General features: G+C 53.8%; 1 protein-coding gene and 1 long non-coding RNA gene across 2 annotated transcripts in view; one reads left to right on the forward strand and one right to left on the reverse strand.

Moving 5' to 3' along the window:
- The window catches only part of map7d1a (MAP7 domain containing 1a), a 98041-nt gene extending 77185 nt beyond the window's left edge, over positions 1–20856 (reverse strand). Inside the window, exons 1-19 of the mRNA XM_052065929.1 lie at positions 20482–20856; positions 18382–18525; positions 16761–16829; positions 16170–16190; positions 15763–15926; positions 15278–15371; positions 14562–14666; positions 13905–14027; positions 12857–13011; positions 12654–12784; positions 11149–11384; positions 10816–11029; positions 10565–10709; positions 10146–10250; positions 9980–10030; positions 9827–9890; positions 9472–9553; positions 9153–9331; positions 8517–8621 (exon numbers count right to left, since the gene is read on the reverse strand). Coding sequence (XP_051921889.1) covers positions 8611–8621; positions 9153–9331; positions 9472–9553; positions 9827–9890; positions 9980–10030; positions 10146–10250; positions 10565–10709; positions 10816–11029; positions 11149–11384; positions 12654–12784; positions 12857–13011; positions 13905–14027; positions 14562–14666; positions 15278–15371; positions 15763–15926; positions 16170–16190; positions 16761–16829; positions 18382–18525; positions 20482–20572 — 2184 coding nt within the window. The 5' untranslated portion in view covers positions 20573–20856 and the 3' untranslated portion in view covers positions 8517–8610. The remainder of the gene's footprint in view (positions 1–8516; positions 8622–9152; positions 9332–9471; positions 9554–9826; positions 9891–9979; positions 10031–10145; positions 10251–10564; positions 10710–10815; positions 11030–11148; positions 11385–12653; positions 12785–12856; positions 13012–13904; positions 14028–14561; positions 14667–15277; positions 15372–15762; positions 15927–16169; positions 16191–16760; positions 16830–18381; positions 18526–20481) is intronic.
- Positions 5572–6361, forward strand: LOC127601048 (uncharacterized). The gene is made up of 2 exons (XR_007962479.1): positions 5572–5714; positions 6023–6361. It is a non-coding gene; the product is annotated as an uncharacterized LOC127601048 (long non-coding RNA).
- Positions 20857–21388: the final 532 nt, after the last annotated feature.

A 21388-nucleotide genomic window follows, 5' to 3' on the forward strand; every position in this document is an offset into this window, starting at 1 on the left:
ACAGTCCCCATATTGACACTGACACATTTTATAAAGTGCGGCAGCTTATCAGTTGACGGCTAAATGGAGGCCGAGAACGCTTGCGTTGTTTCAGCGTTTAATAGAGTCCGCGCTATGTTTCCCCCCCTCAGAGTCGGCTTCTTATCTTGTCATCGTCTTGGCTCATTTGCTTCTGCATTGGCCATTCAAATTGCAATGTTCCTCTGATTGTTGATGTGATGTCTAGACTACCCGGTGATGGCCCGACTGCAGCGACGCTAATCCTCCATTCCTAATGGGACCTGACAGTTTAGAACGGTGCCATTGTGGGCCGCTGAAAAGTTCTGATTGACGTGCAATGAACAATTGGGTACAGTTGTTACATTTCCTTGGTATTTCGTGCGTTCTTGATTTATTCCTACTTTCACTTGGAACACGACTTGGCCCGCGACTTTTTCCACGAGATCACAAGGACGTCAGAACGGACGAGAACGCAAATTGAGAAACGGCTCGCGTATGAGGGCAGTCGGAAGGTCGACTTTAGCTTCGTGCTACTTCCGTAGAAGCAGCTAGCTAGCAACAGGCTTGACTGGTTACTTAATGGCGCACCAAAACACGTTGCGGAGACCCTCCTAAGTCAGCAATCATTCACTCTGTGACGACAACGAAGCTACATTTCTGACAAGTATCGTATACACGAAGGATGGCGAGTAAAGACGGAGAGCCGTGATAAATGCTACATTAACCTAATTAAGAACGACACGGCTAGTGCGTTAAACACCGCACATACATGCTTAAGACGTCTGGCTAGAACCGGGTTAGCGTCCAACTTTGAAGAACAAACTAGCAGGACAATAAATACGTTTCTGGACTATGGAGAGAAAGGCATACACGCTAAATTAAACCAGAATTGGAAAATACTTAACTTCCGTTGCGGACAAGGACGGATGGCCCCTTGCCGCTAAAGCCAGAGGGCGGCCATCTTACGTTGCCACTCGTACTGACAACACTTTCAAATGAAGTCAAGATTTGAAGAACTGCACCACAATAATTTTTTTAAAGATAATTTTTGGGTCTTGGCTTGTGGCAGCCTAAAAACCACCAGCTTCTCATATGCCAACATTTAAAGTTTGATTTGGAGAAGGAAAAAAAAACCCATCTATTATGATTAGCTCGTTTAGCATTTTCTTGTCAGTCAGTAAGCAGCAAAACTACGTGTAAATGTTATTTTCACAGCATCAAAGTTGAGCTAGATCACACACAAGATGTGACAGTGTCATTTTCTTTCATCAACGGCTGTGCTCTAAAACAAAGTAAAAACTAACAGCTTGTTGTTAATTATATTTCAAGGTCTGCTTTTTTATGTAACTGTAGCACAAGAGATGAAGAGTAGAAGTACTTTTACAGAGTATCTGCAGTTGTACTCCTTAAGTACGTAGCGTGAGTCCATCGAGCACCTCTGCTTCAAAGTACTACTACTGCCGTTGCAACAACAGAATGTTGTCCAAGCAGCTAAGGGCTTGTACGGAGCCTGCAGAGAGCAGAACCGATGTGGCACCGTGGTAAATCCTTCCCTTTTATGTCAAAGTACCTCTGTGTTTTAGAGCATCTGGTTGTCGTTAGCGCTTGTAAATATCCAAGCATCTCCTACCGGCTGTACCGTGAATCATCGTTTCGTCCGAAGAAAAGAGTCGATTGTTTCAAAAGGGCACTTTCGTTGTTGTTGCTTTACGGGTACAAAGAAGAAAAAAACCCCAACAACTTTAAGCTTCCTTTTAGTTTAACGCCTGTTTTGCTCAGCAGGGTACGCGTCAAGTCACGTCACGTTTCTTTCTATCGGCCTTCATCACAAACAGTCTCCGTCTCCGAAGCCACCTCCATCTTCCCCATCCCGTAGCACGGCCGCGACTGGCGGGTCATCCGACACCTGTCAAAATGCAAGATGGAAGCTCCGGAGGGCCTCGGTGACCCCCCACGCACCCTCAGCCGCAGTCTATTCTCACCTTCTCTGTATCTCAGCCAAGGGCTTGGATGGCGGCGGCGGGGCGGCAGGCGCTGCCGCTCGTGAACCTCCCAACGCCAATCGCTGGCTCATAAACCACTCGCGCTAAGTGGGGGTCACGTAGGGGACGCGCCAGGTCGCACACCCGGATCCTTTTGGCCAGTGGCGAGTCTCTCAGCGGAGATATTTATTTAACCGGACTGGAGACGGACGTAGAGCCCGGTTGCCTCGACTCGCTTTGGACTCCGAGGTGACTAGGACGACGTTGTTCATCCGTTTGGATGAAACGGCCTGAAACCTTGTTGCGGGCGGGGGCGCAAATATTTTTCGGTGTTCCCCAATTGTGCTTTTCGTGCCTATCCCCACTTGTTGTCCGCAGCGTTTTGGATGTCAAAATGAAAAGACTTTTTGCTTTGCTCCAACATGCGCGTTAACTCGGGCGTAGTCCTTATCTGCGGTCTACCCAGGGTAAAATTAGAGCCTGCGGAAATCCGCTCAACCGTTGCCGCGGGGCTGCCGGCGCTTTCGCTTACAGAGGTGGCAAAAGTAGCGACACTTGGGGAGAAAAACAGACAAATACTTGTGGAGCAATGGAATACCACAGACTCTGAAATGTACTCAAAACTTCACATCTATTTTTGCGCGACGGCAACGAGCAAAGAACGGGTGCTTGAAAAATCCAATCAGGGACGGTGACATAGCATTTGGCCCGTCACCGAACCCGAGAAGAAAACCAGGAGACGAGCAGAGACAAAATGTGAACTTGAAAAATAGGAATGGCAATCGTACTGTCCTCGTTTCTTGCTTTGCTTTCACCCTCTAGCGGGCCTGAAGCTGCGCGACGTGCTCGGTTTCTGGCCGGTGGCAAAACACGTGCGCGCGCTAAAGTCGCTCTCGCCTGCCAAGATGGCCTCGGCCAGCTAAATTAAAGAGGTGCTTCGACTTTTTACGGCCAAGCGGCTGCGGCATTGCTGCAAGTTGACACCCTTCATCCAAGTGACACTCACTCACGTTGCGACTTTTCAGGTCTTCACGCTAACTTGTCGAAATGTCATGCCACTGGCACATCAGCTCTCCAACGCCTCAAACCTCATCGCAAGATGCGACCTCGGCTTCTCATACTAGCCAGCCAACGTCTTCACTCACTGAAATGTTTCGACAAACTCTTCAGATTTTGGAAAATTAGCTCATCGCCAAAGCGTTGGGGCTCTTTTGTCTGTGATCAAGCCCCGCGGAATTTAGCCTGGTTGTCGCGTAGCACTTCACAAGTCTCAAGCTAACGATTCCGCGGGAATCGCCAGATTCCAAGTTTGGCCAAAATGGCGATGTAAGCTAACTCACGCGCAAAACTAGCATAGCAGTCCGCATACTGACTCAGTGAAAATTGTGCCAAGCTTGTCGGCTAGCCTGAGGAGCTAACACAGCGGTCCGCAACTGCCATGCTTCGCCGTCGCTTTTTTTCTTCTCCTTCATGCACGCCTCCGTCACATCTCGGCATCTGGATGTCCTCCATCAAGCATCTCCAGCGGATCCAGAGTACCGCCGCTGTCCTCATGAGCGGCACTCGTAACGCTAACTCCTGCTGTGAAGGACGACGAGTTTATTTGTCAAATGGTTGCAATATGAAACCTTTACTTTGGACTTTTGCTGAAGCCAAAGTCTTATTTTGAAGGAAAATGGAATTCAAAGGGTCAGTTTGGCATGGCGTGGTTTCCCCCTTAATTTCCCGATGCCGTCGTTTTCTTCAAACTGACAGCAACAGACCCGCGTTGTCCCGAAAGGTCAGAGGATGTCAAAAGCCGGTGTTTGGGGAAACCCGCATTTATTCAGCCAAAACCCCGAAAGGGTCGTCACACTGTCGACCGTCGACCGGGCATCGTCTTGAAATGTTATGTCACGCTCATTCTCCCACAACAAGATGCTTTTGTGCGCGCTAATCAGTCTTTGCTCAGTTTGTTCTCCTTTTGAATGGTTCCGACCCTCTGGAAGGAATTGAAGCGAACCTTTTGTTTGGCTAAATGGAAGCAGATGCCGTCTTTGGAGGTTCACGGTGGGGGGGCCACACACAACCGTGACCATGGCAAAGAAAAGTCCAATCAGACAACAAAGGACAAGCGCACGCACGCTGCCGCAGGGATTCAGCGGGAGGCAACGCGGGCCCCGAATTTGCCTTTTTTTGTTTTCTCGGCATACCGCGGCGAGTCCCAAAAACACTCGGCCTTACGTTTGTGTCCTGTGGCTCACATGCGCACGGCGGTCCTTCGAAACCGGTCGAGGGCCGCAAGGCGCCTCCCGCCGCGGGACGTTTCCGCCGGCCGCTGAGCGAGCTGACTTTTATTTGGATGAAAAGGAGCCCGGAGGCTATTTTCTTGAAGGAAGGGCATCGCACACTCATCTATTTTTCTTCAGCAAGTTTTCCCTCCCCCGCCGGTTGCAACGACACGCCGTTCGGTCGTCATATGAAAGAATCTCCTTTGACCAGCGCACTCACGCATCGATTGATTGTGTTCATACTTTCAAATCATTGTTTTCTCCCGAAAAAGGGAGGGGCGGATTTCCCCCTCGGCCCCCCCACCCCCCCAGTTATTATGAGCTAATTTGGCGACGCGCAATATCAGCCTAGCTAAGGGAAGGCATTGTTTTGATATGGGACGTCCCCGAGCGTTTTGCGTCACGGACCGCTTGAGTTTTTAGCCAGTGAAGATGGAGACTGTGTGCTATGTTAGCTTCTTGTGCTAGCTGGTTTGCCTTCGCCCCCCCCCCCCCCCACGTCCGCAGAGTGAGACACTTGCGTCTTCGTTTCATGGAAATTGAAGACAGTCAGCGGCATCGGGGTCTTGATTTCCTCCAGACGGGATTTGGTGGCCTCCGTGAGAAAGCGTCTTTTCTGCTCAGCAGGACGTCCATCCGGTTTTGTTTTTTTTTCCCTTCCCGACACAACTCCTCCCGTTGATCCGTCAACAACATTGCCGGTTGGAACGTTTCCCTTTTCGAACGTACTTTTGGCTGACGAACAAAAGACTTTTGGCGCGGTCCTTCCATTTGCTTATTTGCTTGGGCCGTGGCGAGCCAGCAAGCGAACTGAGCGGCGTTTGTTTTGTGTTGACGTCGCCTCTTCCTTCGCGCCAGCCGGCTCCGTTCGTGTTGGGCCAAAGCGGTAAGGCCGCTTGCGTCAAGGCGTGTCAGCAAGCGGTGAATGAAAAGCGCTTCCTGTGCATATGCAGAGTCACTGGAACCGAGCAACCGCAAGCCCCCCTCCCCCGTTACTCCTCACAGCGCGGGCCAAACGGGATGTTGCGTGATGTGCCAGAGTGGAGTGAGAAACGTAAGCTCACATGCAGTGGAGCCGGCCCGGCCCGGCCCGTCGACTGACTCGCCCTCGCGCTGACACGCGGCCAGCTTTCCGTCTTCCTTCCAGGCTGGAATCGGACCAAGAGTGCAAGATGAGGCCAATCATCCCAAATTAGAGCTCGCCGCGTCAGCACTTTTGCTGGGATTCGCTCCCCCGACGACTGGTGAGATACTGGAAGAGTCCGTCGGCCCTCGCCAAGAGTGGAGCGATGAAACCATCAAACGCCGGATCGTCACTTCAGGAGCGGACGGCCGCAAAATGGGGAACAAAAGACGACGCGGCCGGCGAGCGATGCTCACGCGGGCCCGCGCTTTGCTCCGAGGCGGAGCCTGGTGACAACGTACCTCCGGGGACAGAACGCATCGGGACCTTGTCGCGGAGGTTCGCCGTCACCATAAAATGGCGTTACCGTGTTTTTTGTTTGGATGTGTCTCTTTTTGGGGGTTTTTCTGGAATACTTTCCTCTCCGGCTTCATGTAAATTTCTTCTGGCATTCCGGCGAGAGAAAAAAAACCCGGCGAGATGTTTGCCAGGGGAAAAAATCGTTTGGGTTTGAATAGAAGGACTGTTGTGCCGTGTTGCGCGTCCCGCTCGAGGCTGCTCTGTGGGTGCACTTTTGTGGGTGTTGGTTGCACTCCAGGCTTGGGTTAAGTGGCATTTCCTCTTCCCTCCCCCTCTCTGGTCGGCAGACACGTGCGCCGGGTGTGTCGAGGCTCTCGAAGCGAGTGACGCAACGGCCGGAGAGCGACGAGCTTTCGGGACTCGCTAAAAGGTCACATCCGACGCCGCCGTCAACTCGCCGGCTGCTTTCTTCTCACCGTCGAGATGAAATCCTGGAATGATGACATCAAATCAGGCTCGGAGGAGGAACTCGTCGTCCTCCTCCTCCTCCTCCTCGCCCCATAAAGTTGCACCGCCGTCTGGAGCATTTTCCATTGCGTCCGTTTTCGATGAAGGATCCTTTTCGGGGTTTGGCAAACGGTACGGGAGTTTAAAAAAAAAAATGAGTGAATGAAATGATGAAATGACCAGAAGTGAAATGAAGACGAAACTTCATGCCTGCATCCTTCCTTCCTTGGTTCCTTTTTAGGTCTCCTCGTTTCCTCGTCTCCAACCTTGCAGCCTTGCCTTCAAAGTGTCTCTATTCTCCGCCTGCGCTTCCTTCCTGTCGTCATGGCTTCCTTTCTACTTCTGTCCCTTCCTTTTGGCGCATTCTCAAAGCATGTGTGCATGCGCTGCCAGCCAAACCCCCATTTTATTATTTTTTTTCTGGGGGGGACTGAAGCGCAGATGTGCGTTCCCCCCCCCCCCACCAAAAAAAAAGTGCCCAGTCAGCAACCGAAGCAAGAAAAGAGCCGGCGGTTGTCTCGCATCTGAGCATGAAGAAACCAGAAAGTGGCGAAAAGAAGAAGAAGAAAAAAGCCTCCTCGGGGTACTTTCCACTTGTTGGCTTGTCAAGCAGCTGCGTGCGCTGTTCCCGTGGGGAAAACATTTCTCACCTCGGCGTCAGCACGATTGGCTTTTGGAAGGAGAACGCTTTGTCATTTGTGTGGCGCGCAAATTAGCCAAGCGAGAAGCAACACGACGCGATCGGCGCTCTTGCGTCCGAGCTTCTCAGCCGGCCGGGCCTTTCTGCAAACGTGCTGGTTTGGGTCTCGCTTTGTGGCCCAATCGTTGCTTCCTACGCGTCATTTTGTTGATCTTTGACTTTCCGGTGCAGCGGAAAGCTTTTAGCGTGACCGAACTGGGGCTGGCGACGCGACTTTCGACCCCCCCAGGGAGGCCGAGCTCCCCCGCAGCCCGTCTTTGTCTCAACTGCCCGACATCCAATTTAACGTTTCAAAGTGGAAGTGGCCCTAACTTGTTTTATGACCAGCCATCAGACTTCGCTGCAAGTGGGAACATTGCGACATCGCAAGAAGCTTTGAAGCCAACAACTCGGCGGCAGATGCCCCAAATCAAAGTCATCTTCCCAAAATCAATGCAGAACTCAAGAAATAACATCGCGTCTCTGCTTGGAGTGCACATAAAGAGGATGATTTATCGTTTGGTCGCTGGTGTAAACAAGAGGCTTCAAAGTCACAATGGCAACGGCACAAAGGCCCGGTCGCCGCCGCGCTCGCCGAGACATGAAAACGAGACGAACCCGAGTCCGAGAACGAGGCGAGACGAGCGGAAGACTCTCCGACAACGGCACATTGGGCAAAATGGAAGGCTGAGCGACGGCGACTTCTGTGACTCCCCGTGAGCCCCGACCGCATATTGCGCAATGGAGCGTATCCTCCCGTGGGACCGGCCCGACGCCGCCATGAGCGTTTCTGTCATCTTCACAAGCCGGCATCGTTTTGACTTGACATAACTTGCGCCATGTCAGAAGATAACGCTTCCGCGGGCCGCGCCTCCCTCAGCCATCCGGCGGTCCGTCAATTTGGATCGGGAGCGGACGCTTAACGGCCCTCGCTTGAACTCAAATGGAGGCGGCGAGTCTCGTTTTGGTGTCCGCCAACCGCTCGGCCGTACAAATTCCGCTCACTCCCTTGTTTTTGTTGGGGCCTCGGTGCTCCCCCGAGGCGGACGCATTTGGCAACCTCAACTGTGGCTCGACACGTCCCTAAAAATAGAGCCCGATAATCCCGCCGCCTCTCCACCGCCCCCCACCCCCCATCATGAAAAGCGCATTCATCAGATCAGCGCAGCGCATTTCGGCACTCTCGGGAGGGGCCGCCATACGTTCTCTCTTTCCTCCGATCGTCAATGAAACAAAGAGCAGAGTCTCCACAAGCCGCGCCTTTAATGAACGACTGGTTGAAAGTGCTCCCGGCGGATCAAAATCCATTTGGAGTACGTTGACACATGCGCACTCGCATACTCAGATCGCTCCCAAAGCAAATGAGCAAAAACATTTGTCATGATTTCAGACCAACAAAAACATCCTTTAGCTTTGAAATAGCACAACAATAGACTAAACGGCTCCGCATACGGATCGGCACTTTTTGTCATAGTTGTGCCAACGCACAAAGTTTGCACGGAAGCCATGAAATGTTTCCTTCACCCACGCAGAACAAGAGAAGGCGCAGGCGGGCTTTCCACAAGCCTTTCCTGGCAGGCATCGTCACCGCTTCACCTCCAAAGGCGGGAAAAGAACAACTGCGCTTTTTTTGGGGTGGGGGGGGGGGGGGTGGTTCGTTGCAATTTTCCCCCAGGGTGTGTGAAAGGGGCCGGACACCGACGGCTGTCGGCAGGGCGCCGCCGGTCAGTCAAAGACGCGACCGCCGCGTCACAGCACTTCTGGAAGAAGGACAGGAAACATGGCAAAAAGCTCATTGAAGAAAATCCAGAAAAAAATTTTTTGCTTGGATTATTCAGCTCCACTAAAGAACTTCTGGATTTTAATCCTACTTTGTTTTGCCGGGGGGAAAAAAACGTATTCTCACTTTCTTCTTCTTCAAAAAAAATAATGAAGAAACCAGAGATGTGTATATTATATCTCAATCGTTTTGGGGAAAAATGACAACTTGTAAAAAATGAAACAAAAATTCTTGACGAAAGAGGACTCATTCTTCAAAAGAAATTATTTTGTGAGGCAAGATCATTATTATTTTTTGCTGCTGTGGTTGAAAATGATCGACTGCGTCTCAAGATTTCTTGAGATGCATGAGATGCATTCCCGAAAATACGTTAGCAACAGAAGGGATTTTCCAAGGGAGACTTGGAAAACATGAGGGACAGCGGCCCCCCCCACGACATGAGTCCCCCGTTTCCCGTTCCCGTTCTATCGGCCAATAAGAGTAGAGCACCGCGTCCCGTGCGACGTCATACCTGCGACGTGTTGCGTTTTCAGCGGCGCCGCCGCTTTCTTCACGTAGGCGTCGTCGCCGCCGTGGAAGTCCAAGATGTCGCCGGCGTCCCCGCCGCCCTGGGTGGCGGCGATGACCACGCCCTCCGCCGAGTGGCCGTTGCGCTCGCGGACGCCGTTGAGCCGAGTCCGGCCCGCGGGGCTGCCGCGGGAGACACGCGTACGTTCGGGCGTTAGGGCCAGGGTGGCCATTTTGCTTCCGTTTGCCGGCCTTGTCGAGACGCTCTTGCGCAAACAAACCAAGGCATCACCGTGGCAACAAGGGAGTGGCTTGAGCGTCACCTTTGTCTGCCGTGTCCGTGTTCCATCCTGTTGTTGTTGTTGTTGTGCACGTTGACTATCTGGCAATCTGCAACAGCACCACCTGCAAAATGAAGACGGCCAAGGTACAAACGTGCTTCTCTCCAAGCGGCTTCTTCTCCTTTCTCAAGTGCCCTTTCAGATCTCGTCCTTCGCGCCTTTGTCACATCTGATTGGGAAATGCCCATTTGGTTCTTGAGCTGGATTTTTCAATGCAAGGGTCGCTTTTTGCGAACGTGACCTTTGTCCCGAGACTTGCCTTCATCCCTTTTCTTTTGAAAGCATCTGCGCATGCTTTCAAATGCCCTGGGGGTCTTAACATTAGCGCTTAACTGACCTTTGCCGCTCTCCTCCTCTTTCTCGCCGAGCGGACGCAGCTGCGGCAGCGGTGATGTTTTCTCCTGTCGGGGAGGAAAAAAAAAAAATGAAAAGAAGTCACGTTTGGATTCACAGATCACCACTGAGCATGCATTTCTTTCAGCCGCCGCACCTTGTCGCTGGCGTCCGATTTGCGCGTCCTCTTCATGATCTCTTCCAGGCGCTGGGGGGGGGCAGGGGTTGTGAAAGAAATGAGTATGTTTGAATTAGTTCTGACTTGACTGGGCGGCAGCTCCTCCCATTCTTGCCAGCGCTGTGAAATGATCAGGCCAGCCCACCTTTTTCCTCTGCAGCCTCTCTCGCTCCTCCTGCTGGAAGTGCTTCTCCCTCTCCAGACGCTGCTTCTCGGCCTCCTCGCGGGCTTTCGCCTCGGCTTCGCCTTTCTGAGGACACAATCCAGGGAGCCTTTTTTTGTTTTTTTTCCTCCCCACTTCAATTCAAAAGTAGCGGAGGGAGGTTTGAGCCTCATCGGCAGGCCATGTGCCAACGTGATGAGTTGTCTGAGCATCAAGGCGATATTTTGCTTCTGGAAAACAACTTGTTCTAGGAGCGCACTTTGGCTGTCTTTATCGAAATTAATCCGCGGCAAATAGCGGCGCGTGACGAAAAAGCGAAATAAAGGAACAAATGAAAAAAAAAAATATTGAAAATGAAAGCAAAGCTAAGCAGTTTGTCCTGCAATGGACTTGGTGCCGACCTGCTTTTGCAGGTGGATGTGGTCAGCCTGGGCCCTCTCCCGAGCCGCCTCTTCCTCTTCCTCCTCCTCCTTCGTTCTCCGTTGCTGCTCTTGGGCGTGGGCGCGCGCCTCCTCCTCCCTCGCCAGGGGCTCTCCTCTCACAATCCTGAAGGTCCAAATCCAAACACACAAGAGAGATGCTTTTCAATGAAGACGGAAACGAGCCAGAGCAACCAACAGGTCTCTCTTTTTTTTTTTCTTTTTTTGCCGACCCGTCCTTCTCGTCCCGCTCGCGGCGCTCCTCCTCCTCTCGCTCCCGTCGCTGGCGAGCCTGCCGGCGTTTCTCGGCCAGGACGCGGGCCGCCTCCTCGGGGTCGTTGGTGCCGGCCGTAGGCTTGGGCGACGGCGGCGAGGGCGCGTTCTTGACGGACGGCGAGGCCGAGATGTCGCCGGTCGACACCGACGGGCTAACGGGAGCGGGAGAACCTGCGAGAGACACCGACGGAGGCCCGACGGTTGTCAAATTCAAGGCGCAAAGGAGGAGGCCGCGACGGAAAGCAAATTCACAGGACTGGGCGGAAAAAGAGACGACTCGCTCTACTCACGCCGACTGCCGTTTTCAAGGGTGGGCGGCGTGCGGCGCGGCCTCGCTCTCCCCGGCCGGACGGGGGAGGGAGTGCGGCGGTCCACCCCGGCGGGGGTCCTTGCCCTCCCGGGCCGTCCCCGAGGGGTCGACGGGCCGCCGCGGGCCGAGGGAGGCTTCGGGGAGGCGGCGGGACTCGGCGAGGCCGTCCTGTCCTTGGGTGCGCAGGGCGACGACGGCCGCGCTCTCGATAGCGGACTAGGACGGGGCGACACATGGGGGGGTCAGGATTTAGCTTGCAAATATCCGTCCAACGGCATACTCATCTACGGTACACGCTGGATGAGGTCTTTTTCGCACGGCGAGTCGGACAACCTGCTGGCGTGTCATCAGCGAAAACCTTTTGGAAGCTAAAGCCCAAATCACAAAAGTGCATGATGACCATCCGGCCGAGATGTGACGGAGGCCCAAAGAGGCGGCGCAATCCACTTCAGCTGACCACTTTGAGAGCTCTCCAATTAAACGCGCCCACTCCCCATTCACACCGGACAGGACACCTCGTCTGACTAATGAGGCACACGTGGAAGCGTTGCAGTCTCCCGTCGCCTAAAACGAGCGCGAGAGGCGGACTAACAATCTGGAGAAAATGCACACAAGACGGGAGGGCCGGTGCGGCCACGCGGAGCAACATCCCGCCGTGCGGCAACATGAGCTCATCGCTTTCCTCTATGAAAGTCCAGCCGGTGGCCTGAAGAAACTCAAAGCGGTGAAAACACGACGTCATCCGTGAAAGCGCATTCGACCATGAGGGATGACGTGGCTCGCTTTTTGGCCCCGGGTGCCGAGCGCTCACTCGTGCTTTGTTTGTCAAGCCGAAGGAAGTGGATGTTCGCCCCCCCCCCCCAACCCCCCGACACACACTTCTATGCCATCCCTTCCACCTCTGTCACGGTTGGCTTTTATTTGACGGCCTGAAAGAAGTTTTCCCCTTTTGCCTCTGCTCAACACGAAAAACGCAATGAAGATAATGAAAAAAAAAGATATACACGAACGATTAAAATATTTAATCTAATTAAAAATGCATAATTAACTCAAATTCCCTAAAAATTAATCGTGATTACACGTGCATTTTTGATCGTTTCTGAATTTCCTTTTCTATATTTTTGTCCAATTTGTGCCCATTTTAATGCTCTCATCAACATGGAATCATGAATCCCTTTTCTATGTGCAAAATAAAAATATTTACCGAAATAACCATTTCGATTTTCAATTTTACATGAACATTTTTTCACTTGGAGCAGTTATTCACACATAAATAAAAATTATATATACTGTATACACATATATAGTGTGAGTGTGGGCACGGGTGGTTGTTGGTCTCTGTGTGCCCTGCGATTGGCTGGCAACCGATTCAGGGTGTCCCCCCGCCTAATGCCCAAAGACAGCTGGGATAGGCTCCAGCGCCCCCTGCGAACGTAGTGAGGATCAAGCGCTTCGGAAAATGGATATATAACTTTTTCTTTGAACCTGAGGTCTGCTGTGCGTCTCATGCTGGGAAGCGATTGCCTCTTCTTGAGGAGCCTCTCCTTCGTCAGGGCATTTTTCTCTTTCTCGTTCTCCCGCTCCTTGTCTTTCTTCTCCTTTCTGCCGCGCTCCATCTGCGCAACGAGAGGGAGCAAGCTCACGTCGACGCTACTCTGCGCGTAAAGGCCTCCCCGTGCGGAACGTACCGGCGTGGAGCTCCGTCTGTGCGGGCGCTGGGCGATGTCGGGCGTGCTGGACGTCACCCGCCAGCGTTCGGCGCAGTGGAGGCGGCGGTGGTGGGGCTGGTGGGCGCACAGCGTCAAGGGGCCGGCGGAGGACGAGCGGGGGCACAGCGACAACTCTGGAGAGGAAGACTTTCAGTTGCAAACCCGCAAAAAAACGCAGCCTCGTTAGGGTTGGCAAAGACTGAGGGTACTCAGTTGGCGCCACCCGGTGGTTTCTTGATGCGACAAGGACAGAAAGTGAACCCCGTCGACTCGCAGCTCCGCAATTTGGAGTTTGCGACTTTTCGAGCGCCCGAGCGTCCGCGATCGAGCCCTGACCCGCACGTGCGCACGCTCACCACGATGAGCAACGGCCAGAACGGACCCTCACACCAAGGAAACAGAAAAATCAAGTCGGGACAAGAGTTTGGGAGTTGGCCAAAAGGCAATCACTGCCTACCCGCATCGAGACCTGACGCGGTGGCACGGGTCGCGCTTTTGCAGCATCTAAACCAGAGGGGGGCAAACCACGGCCCGCGGGCCAAATCCGGCCAGTTGGTCTTTTTAATCCGGCCCGCCGAAGGTTGGTACACAATTAAGGTTGGATGTTAACGACTGCATTCATTTCATTTGGACTTGTAATGACAGGCATTTGAACGCCAGGTGGCGCAGTTACTTGAAGTTGCAGAGCATCGGGAGGAACGGGGAGACGATACGGAAGCCGGCGGTAGCGCCAAGTCAAGCAAATCCCGTTCGATATGACGGAATGATGTACTCTTAAAGTCTGAAAAACGTGGCCAAAAATGCAAAATACTGCTTTTCAAATCAAATAAAAATAAATCCAATTCATATGATGTCGAATTGAGTTCACCCTTTTGATCCGGCCCGCCATAATATTTTATGGTTCTCATGTGGCCCTATGCAAAAAATAATTGCCCCCCCCCTGATCTAAACGATCGTAACTAAGCGGTCACTTTTGGATGGCCGATGGCCAATGGAAAAAAAGGAAGGCTCGACCAAAGTGACTTACGGCCATCTTTGCCGTTGGCGAGTACGCTGGCGGCGCTGCGGCTCCGAGCCAGGAAAGACAAGGTGGGCGTCATCAGGCGCTCCACGACGCTGCTCTCCCACGGCTTCAGGGCGACGTGACGGCCTGCCACTTGAGAGAAGGAAACAAAGAAAGACAAATCAACAGCGCCGGCTTGGGGGCCTTTACGGGGCCGCCTCGGAGCTGGAACGCGTCGACCCACTTTTTGCTTTTGCTCCAATTTTTCACCCACACATGCAAAATGAATCCATCAATCAATCAATCAACCACATGGCAAAGGTGCACGGGGGGGTGGTCGGTCCGGTGCAAACAGGACTCCTTGGAAGACGCGATCTCGCCGGCGCTCCTCCACATGCGGACCCGCTGACTGGGTCACGTGACGGGATTGGCTCGAGTGAAGCAAAAGGCAAAATCTGAGCATGCAGAAGCTGTGGAGCGCAAGCTCAAACCTCGGCGTGGAAATGAAAACGTGTCAGCCATCGAGCACGGTGGAGGGACTCGGACGTGACGGAGGAATGAAAGAACAACACTGATGGTTCTCCAGGTGGCGGTGGAGTTGTGATGGACACACGTTTAAGGGGTCGGGGGGGGCACAACGTTGGGAGCGGGTGCGGGTCATCATTCCAGTGGTTGGCTTACTTCTGCTGGGGGAGTTCCACAGCGTGGCCGAGGACTTGGACAGTCGCTTGTTTATGACCGAGTCCACGTGTTTGGGCAGGTTGACGGCGGAGAGAGAGCATCTGCCTGAGAAGCCCAGAGAGCCCCCCCCCCCCCCACCCACCCACCCGACACACACACGCACAGAAATAGGCACAGAGTTGACAGGCAGCGAGTGGGAAGCACCAAGCAGACAAGAAAGCACAAAGCGCCACCCAAGCGGAATCATCTGCCATCAGTGAAAAGAGCGAGTGGTGCTCCAACCATCAGGTGCTACTTACAAACGACCCACTTCATGCATCTGCACCAAAAATGGGCAACGTCAAAGAAAAGGAGCGACACCTGATGCCCTGAAAACAACCACGTGGCTTTGTGGCCTTTTCACAGTCCGCTAGCTCGATGCTAAGGTTTGATGGGAAAACCCATCCGTGGGCTAACAAACTCGGAGCGATTCCAACGCCGCCACATGGACTTGCCGTGTATTCCCCACTGACACGCGGGCAAGACGGACGGGAGTCGGAGCAATTCAACGGCCCGTTATCGATATGCGCCACCGCATCGGTCTGACCAAAAACCAAACGTGCATGGCAATTTGTGCAAGAAAGACGCCCAATAGATCAATCCAGTCCCAGCAGACCCAAAGACGGACAACATTGCGGAGATTCTCTGCAATGGATTTCCCTTTCCGGGCTACTCACTCTCCTTGTGGTCGGCGGGCCAAGAGGACCTCTGTTGGCGGATTTGGGCCCACGTCTTGTTGGCGGAGCGGCGGATGGCCGCCTCGTAGCGTTCCTGGAGAGCAGATGACAGCACAGAGGCGGCCGTTGGGAAGAGCCCATGAAAAAACGCCCATTGGTCAGACGCGCGCATCTTGACTTGCCAGACGTAGCGGGAGTGCGATGACATCACCGCAATTTCAACGGTGGCATCATCGTGCCCCCCCCCCAAAACAAAACATCCTGCTTGCCTTTTATTTACTCTTCGCAGCGTCCGCTACCAATGAACTGCGAAAAACGAGGTATTATCATATAGCCCCGCCCCCCAGCATCCAATACCCTTTTTTAAAAAGACATACAGTAATTATTGCAAATGGGGAGCTTCATTCGGCAACATTTCAGAGAGCACGCCCCCGTAGTTTGGACACCTTTGAGCGCGACAAGCCCGCCCAGCCGAGGTCACCGACCTTGTTCTTCTCCAGCTTGTGCTTCTGGCGCTCCTCCAGGGCGGCGCGGCGTTTCTCCGCCAGCACGCGTTGTTCCTCCAGCCTCCTGCGCCGCTCCTCCAGCTGCCGCTCCCGCAGCCGTCGCGCCCGCTCCTCCTTCTCCAGCCACTGGCTCTTCTTAGCCGCTGAGGTGGGAGGGGGGGGGGGGGGGGGTCACAGGAGCACCGGATGAAAGGGAGGCCTTATCCGAACAGTTTTTGGCGCTTTGGCGACAGGGAGACGTGAAATCTTTTCAAAGCGCCGCACTCGAAGCTCTTGGCGGAAAGCCGGGCATCACCATTCGCTGAAGAATCGGGTTCGATGTCAAAAGACTCTGGCGTCTACAACTATTTGGTTTTGAAAAGAGCTCGGACACAAACGTGACTTACCTTGAAGCTTGCCGAGCTCTTCTGCAGGGAGGGAGGGAAGGGAGGGTGGGTGACAGAGAAGACAGGCAGCTGTCAATCATGCAAAGCGTGTGGCCACGAAATGACTCAGGCCAGCCGCGTACAAGTCAAATCGGCCATTTTTAACTCATTTCGTGCCAAAATGTATACAGACAGTTTTAGTGCTTTCTAGTAAAAAACAAAACAAAACAAACCCCCCCCATAAATAAATAATAAGCATTTTCTGAATCAGAATAAAGGGCTTTGCGCCGCTCCGCAGTCAGTATCTCGGCTTTGCCAAGGATTTCAGGATGATTAATTACCCGATGGCAGGAGTGGCTTTGATCACGTCTTGGTCAACCCACTGAAAAACGGCCTTTTTATTTTTTTGTATCCAAATCGTCGACTCTCTGGACTGCCTGGCCACCCGTCGAGTCAACGCGTGAGTTTTTCTTGCGTTTGCGTGGACAGGCGAGCGCGCGCAAGCAATGCGAGGGAGCGCGCAAACATTTGTTGAGTGTCCGGTAGAGCCTCCCTCACCCTACCACGAGGGGGCGCTCGTGTGCCGCGTGAAGATGTCCCGTTTGCACTTACCCAGATATTTGGCTTTTTCCTCTCGCCGCTCCTTGGCCAGTTGCCGCCTCTCCTCCGACGTCATCGCATCTGCCGCGCGATACACAAGAGAGAGCAGAGCCCGCGTTACTGCCGCCAGTGATGCGGTCCTGATCCGGACCCGAGCGGCCGGCACCGACGTTCACGAACATTCCGGAGAGAGGCAGCGGCAACGGAAAAAAGACTCCGTCCCCTCCGAGCCGCCGCTTAATTCTACCGCTACTAGCGTCTGGTCCGCAGAGGCACCGGGCAGGCTGGGGGGGGGGAGCTAGAAGAGGTAAGCGGGGACTGGGGGGGGGCCATTTCAGGATTACAATACAAATCAAAGAAGCGTCAAATGTCGAGGGGAAGAGTGAAGGGATGGCAGAGTAGGAGTGATGAGAGTAGCAATCAAGAGATGAGCGGCGGTGTTCTGGGCCAACAGGAGACGCTTGATGGAGGATCGGCTGACTCCAAAGTCAAATGCCCGACAGTCAAGTCAAGTCCGACTTTATTGTCAAATGTGCCGTTAGATGAAATGTCCTCCCTCATAAACAGACAAGAGGAGGCGCTGCGGGTGCGGCCATCAAAAGAAGACTTCTTGTTAGCAGAAGGCCGGAGGGGATTTCTACCGTAGTGGGGCTCATCTCACGGTGCAGATGTTTGGCAACAAAACGCGATTGGCGCCATCTACGTGCGAGAGCTGCGTCAAACGCTACACAATATGGCGGGGAAACGCATTTGACAAAAGAATACCCTGACCCAATTTGGTATTTATAGCGGGCGGGAAAGCCCACGTGGTCCCGCGGGGGTGCTGCGCGTCTTGAGTAACATCACGTGCACAATGTCAAAGTGTGGCCGGCTGCCTTGCAGCCTTTGTGCGGGACGTCTCGTCTCATTCGGCCTTTTTCCAAAGCGGGCGCGTCCTCAAGAAGGTCGCGGGTGAGCCCGAGCCGATCCCATCGCGCTTCGGGTGGGGGAGGGGGGGGCAAAGTCAAACTCCGATCGTTTGAAGCGGACGACACGCCCGCATGGTGTTTCTTGCAGGGGGCATCAATGTTTTCTTTTGGGTTTTTGTGTGCGGAACGGCCGTCAAATTCCAAAAGAGAACACAACACATGGGCGCCTCATTGTTTTACCACCGAAGATGGACACCAACAATCAAACGGGCCCCAGTGGTGCACCAAGTAAATCGCTGCTGTCAGACGACAGAAGGACCAAAAAAGCAGTCTTTGTTTGCGCTGATAGCTGCTTGGTCTAATTGAGGGGGGGGGGGGCTACAGAGCGCTTTCCCGCTTCCGACTGCTCTGGAGACCACAAAAGACCACAATTAACCAGCTTCACACTGCCCAAAAAAGGGCAAGGAGGTCATTTCTTTTCTTTTTCTTTTTTTTTTTGGGGGGGGGGGGGGGGGGATTCAACCAGTTTACATCTCAGAAAAGGAAACACTCGGGGACTAAAGTGAAAAGCCCGTCACATCATGGAGGGACGCCGCGTTTGCCGATCGTACTGCTAAACCACGGCACGTTGCCACTTGGCAAATATGAGCCCACATTTGAGTGGGTCGCCCCCCCCCCCTCCTCAATTTCATATCCCACTTATCTCATGGCACCTTGGCGCTTACCTCTGCCGGGCCGTGGGGCGGCCTCCCTTGTGGTCGGGGCGCTGGCTTTCTTGGCCGGCGACGCCGTTCCGTCGCCGGCTTTGCGGGGACGGCTCGCCCCTTGCGGATCGGGCCTCGTCTTGGCGTCGGGCGCTTGGCGGGGACCTGACGCAAACACAAAACAACGTGTGAGCCACAAGGTCGACGGGAAGGCCGCGAGAGATGCGGACCATTCGATCCTCATTCCGCCCGACCGCGGGCGACGTCAGCTCTCTCGCCGGCTAAGTGCAGCGAGCGCCCGGTGAGGAACGCGCGCGTGGCTTTGGTTCGGGGCACTTTGCTGCGATAATGCGCTCGGAATCGTCATTAAATGATCACTGGGCAGGGTTGCCGGGGAGCGGGACTCGCATTCGGGTTGCCTGGCGCCCCCTGGCGATGGGGCGCCGTGACCCTCCCTGTGAAAAGACGCAAATAATAGTTTGGAAACAGACACCCCACCCCACCCCCCCCCCCCCCCACCCGCACCCCCCAGAAGAACTACTACTGCTTTGATGCCAACTTGACAAGTTTCCACTGCCCTCAGAGTGGGAATCCAGTGTGACAGTGACGAAGAGGAAGTGGCATGGCGCCGCTACGGAGGTGGTTGTGGCGACAACGAGCAATGAAACTCTCGCAAGGGGGCGGGGCAAAGAGGCCATGAGAGACTCCGACCATCCCTGATGGATGCGCTCTGTGCCGCCAGAGGAGCACAATGTACGATTCGCAAGAAAAGGTTCCGAGCGCCCCTTCTCATGCCGCCGCAGCCAATTTTGTGGCAGATTGTTTTGCCCGGGTGGACTCTAAATAGACCCGCTGCTTTTTGTGGCGCTCTCCCGGGCGACAGAAAATTCCCAACGAGCGCAGAGATATGCGCATGAATGATGAAGATCCAAAACCCCGGCGGAGCGTTTTTCAAAGCGGCAACGAAACGTGCACCGGCGCTGGACGAGGCGTGCCGCATTCATGGAGCCCAGAACGAAAAATAACAAAGTGCCTCCGGCGGGACACCGAGAAAGAAGACTGAATCAAATTAGACTGCGCAAACACAACATTGGCATGAAAAACGCAGATCAGGCCCAACTTGAAAAAGAGAAAATGGCCCTGGAAGCGGCCCTTGTCGCCCCTTCCATGTCATTTTGTTCTTCGCGCTGCCCCCAAAAGAGGACGGCAGGATGTCAGGGGTGGGGGGGCAAAGGGGCCCGGACGCATCGGAAGCGCAGTGCAAACAAGCCGGCGTTGACTCGGCGCCAGCCCGTTTGTTTAAAGGTCCACAAAAGTCGCTGACTGAACACAAACAAGCCACCGCTGCGCCATCCTCCTCCGTAGCACGAGCTAGCATACGGATGCCACGTCACGCGCGAGCACATCGGGGCGGTGATGTTCTCCCATTTGTGGTCATCTGGGCTGCTGTAACAATCTGTTAGCTTTACGCAACAAACAAAGAGTCGGTTAGTCAACATGATGGTCGCCAATGTCCGGTTGTACCTTGTCAACGCGGCTCAAAGTGGGTCAAAGAGCAGTCTTGGCCCTCGTCCTCAACGAGGAGTTGGATTCCGCCGGCAAAACATAGCGACCCAAATCAATTTGGGACGGGAAGGAAGTTGTCATTGAGATTTTCTGGGCACGCGTGAACGCCGGTTGGGTCAGCTTTCGGTGGGAAGAAGCGACACGTTTGGATGTGCACGTGTCAAGACGGTCATGGCTGGGGGGTCTGATGCACACGAGGTATTTTTCCAATGCATCTCCATTTCCGGCCGACGAGGAGTGGCAAACATTCTGTCCTTGACTGGCTCAGCATTTAGGATGCAGCGCGAGCGAGTGAGGGAGTGAGGGAGGGAGTGAGGATAATAAGCGGGGGGGCGGGGGGGGGGGCAGATCACCTCATAGCGCAAATGGGGTTTTGGAGAGAGGCCGACACGGGAACAACACCCGGCCTGCGCCACGACTATGCTTCATCCCACTTTGCAAGTGAAACAACGAGGGAGACAAGTGCTCCATCCAACACAACGCGACGTTTCCGCTCAGATAAGAGCGGCGACCTCACACCTCCGAAAGAAGAAAAAAACGAACGCGAAGACTTACGGGCGTCCACCGCTCCGGTATTTTGCTCCATTTGGGCGGCGGCGGCGGCGGCGGCGACGACACCTTGGCTGCCGGTCGTCGTCGCGTTCATCCAAGCAGCGGCTCCTTGCTGCCCAGCGGTCCGCACATCCCTCACGCAGGACGGCTCGGAACTTGGGAGTCACTTGACGCTGGTGTCCCGCAGGGGGGTTTTTCCACGTCGAGCGGGAAATGTACCTGCGATGTCACTGAACACGGGCTGGAAGTATTCAGAGACGCGGGAGAGAGTGCGAAATTATGATTATTGAAAGGATTTTGATGTGGGGAGAGGGAGATAACGGAGGAAAGGGGGGCAGCCTTTCCGCGGCAGTCGGCTCGCTCGTCGTCGCAGCTGATGCTGAGCTCCCGCCGACTGACCCTCAGGCTGGGCTGGACCGTACCATTACAACGAGAGGGGTGTCACCTGAATATTTAGCAAGTTTTATTTTATAATGTAGAGATTTGGAAATACACCATGCGCCATAACACTCTAAAATATAGATTAAAAACTCTCTGGGTCGTCCTTATGATTATTTTCCCACACAAAAAGTGGTTAACTGGTGTGATTTTCGGTGCTGTTCTCCCCCTCCGTGTTGGTTATTCCCACCGCCGAAAAACAATGCTTTTGGGGCTGCTCCCACTGGATGCAAACTTCCAAACGCCTTTCATTGCTCCAACTTTTAGAGGATTTTTTTTGTAATTACGAGGGGAATTAACTTCTACCACGTGACCCCTAATTGCCACAGGAATACTGTCATGTTTGCTGAAGGAAAAGCAGAAGATGTCACGTTTACGAAAACAAAAACTCGCCTCATCTTGAATTCTCGAGCACTTGTAAACAGCTGCAAAATGCCGCAACTATAACTTGCAACAACACCGACTCGTCCTC

The sequence above is a fragment of the Hippocampus zosterae genome, chromosome 5 (genome assembly GCF_025434085.1).
Source record: "Hippocampus zosterae strain Florida chromosome 5, ASM2543408v3, whole genome shotgun sequence".
Taxonomy (NCBI): Eukaryota; Metazoa; Chordata; class Actinopteri; order Syngnathiformes; family Syngnathidae; genus Hippocampus; species Hippocampus zosterae.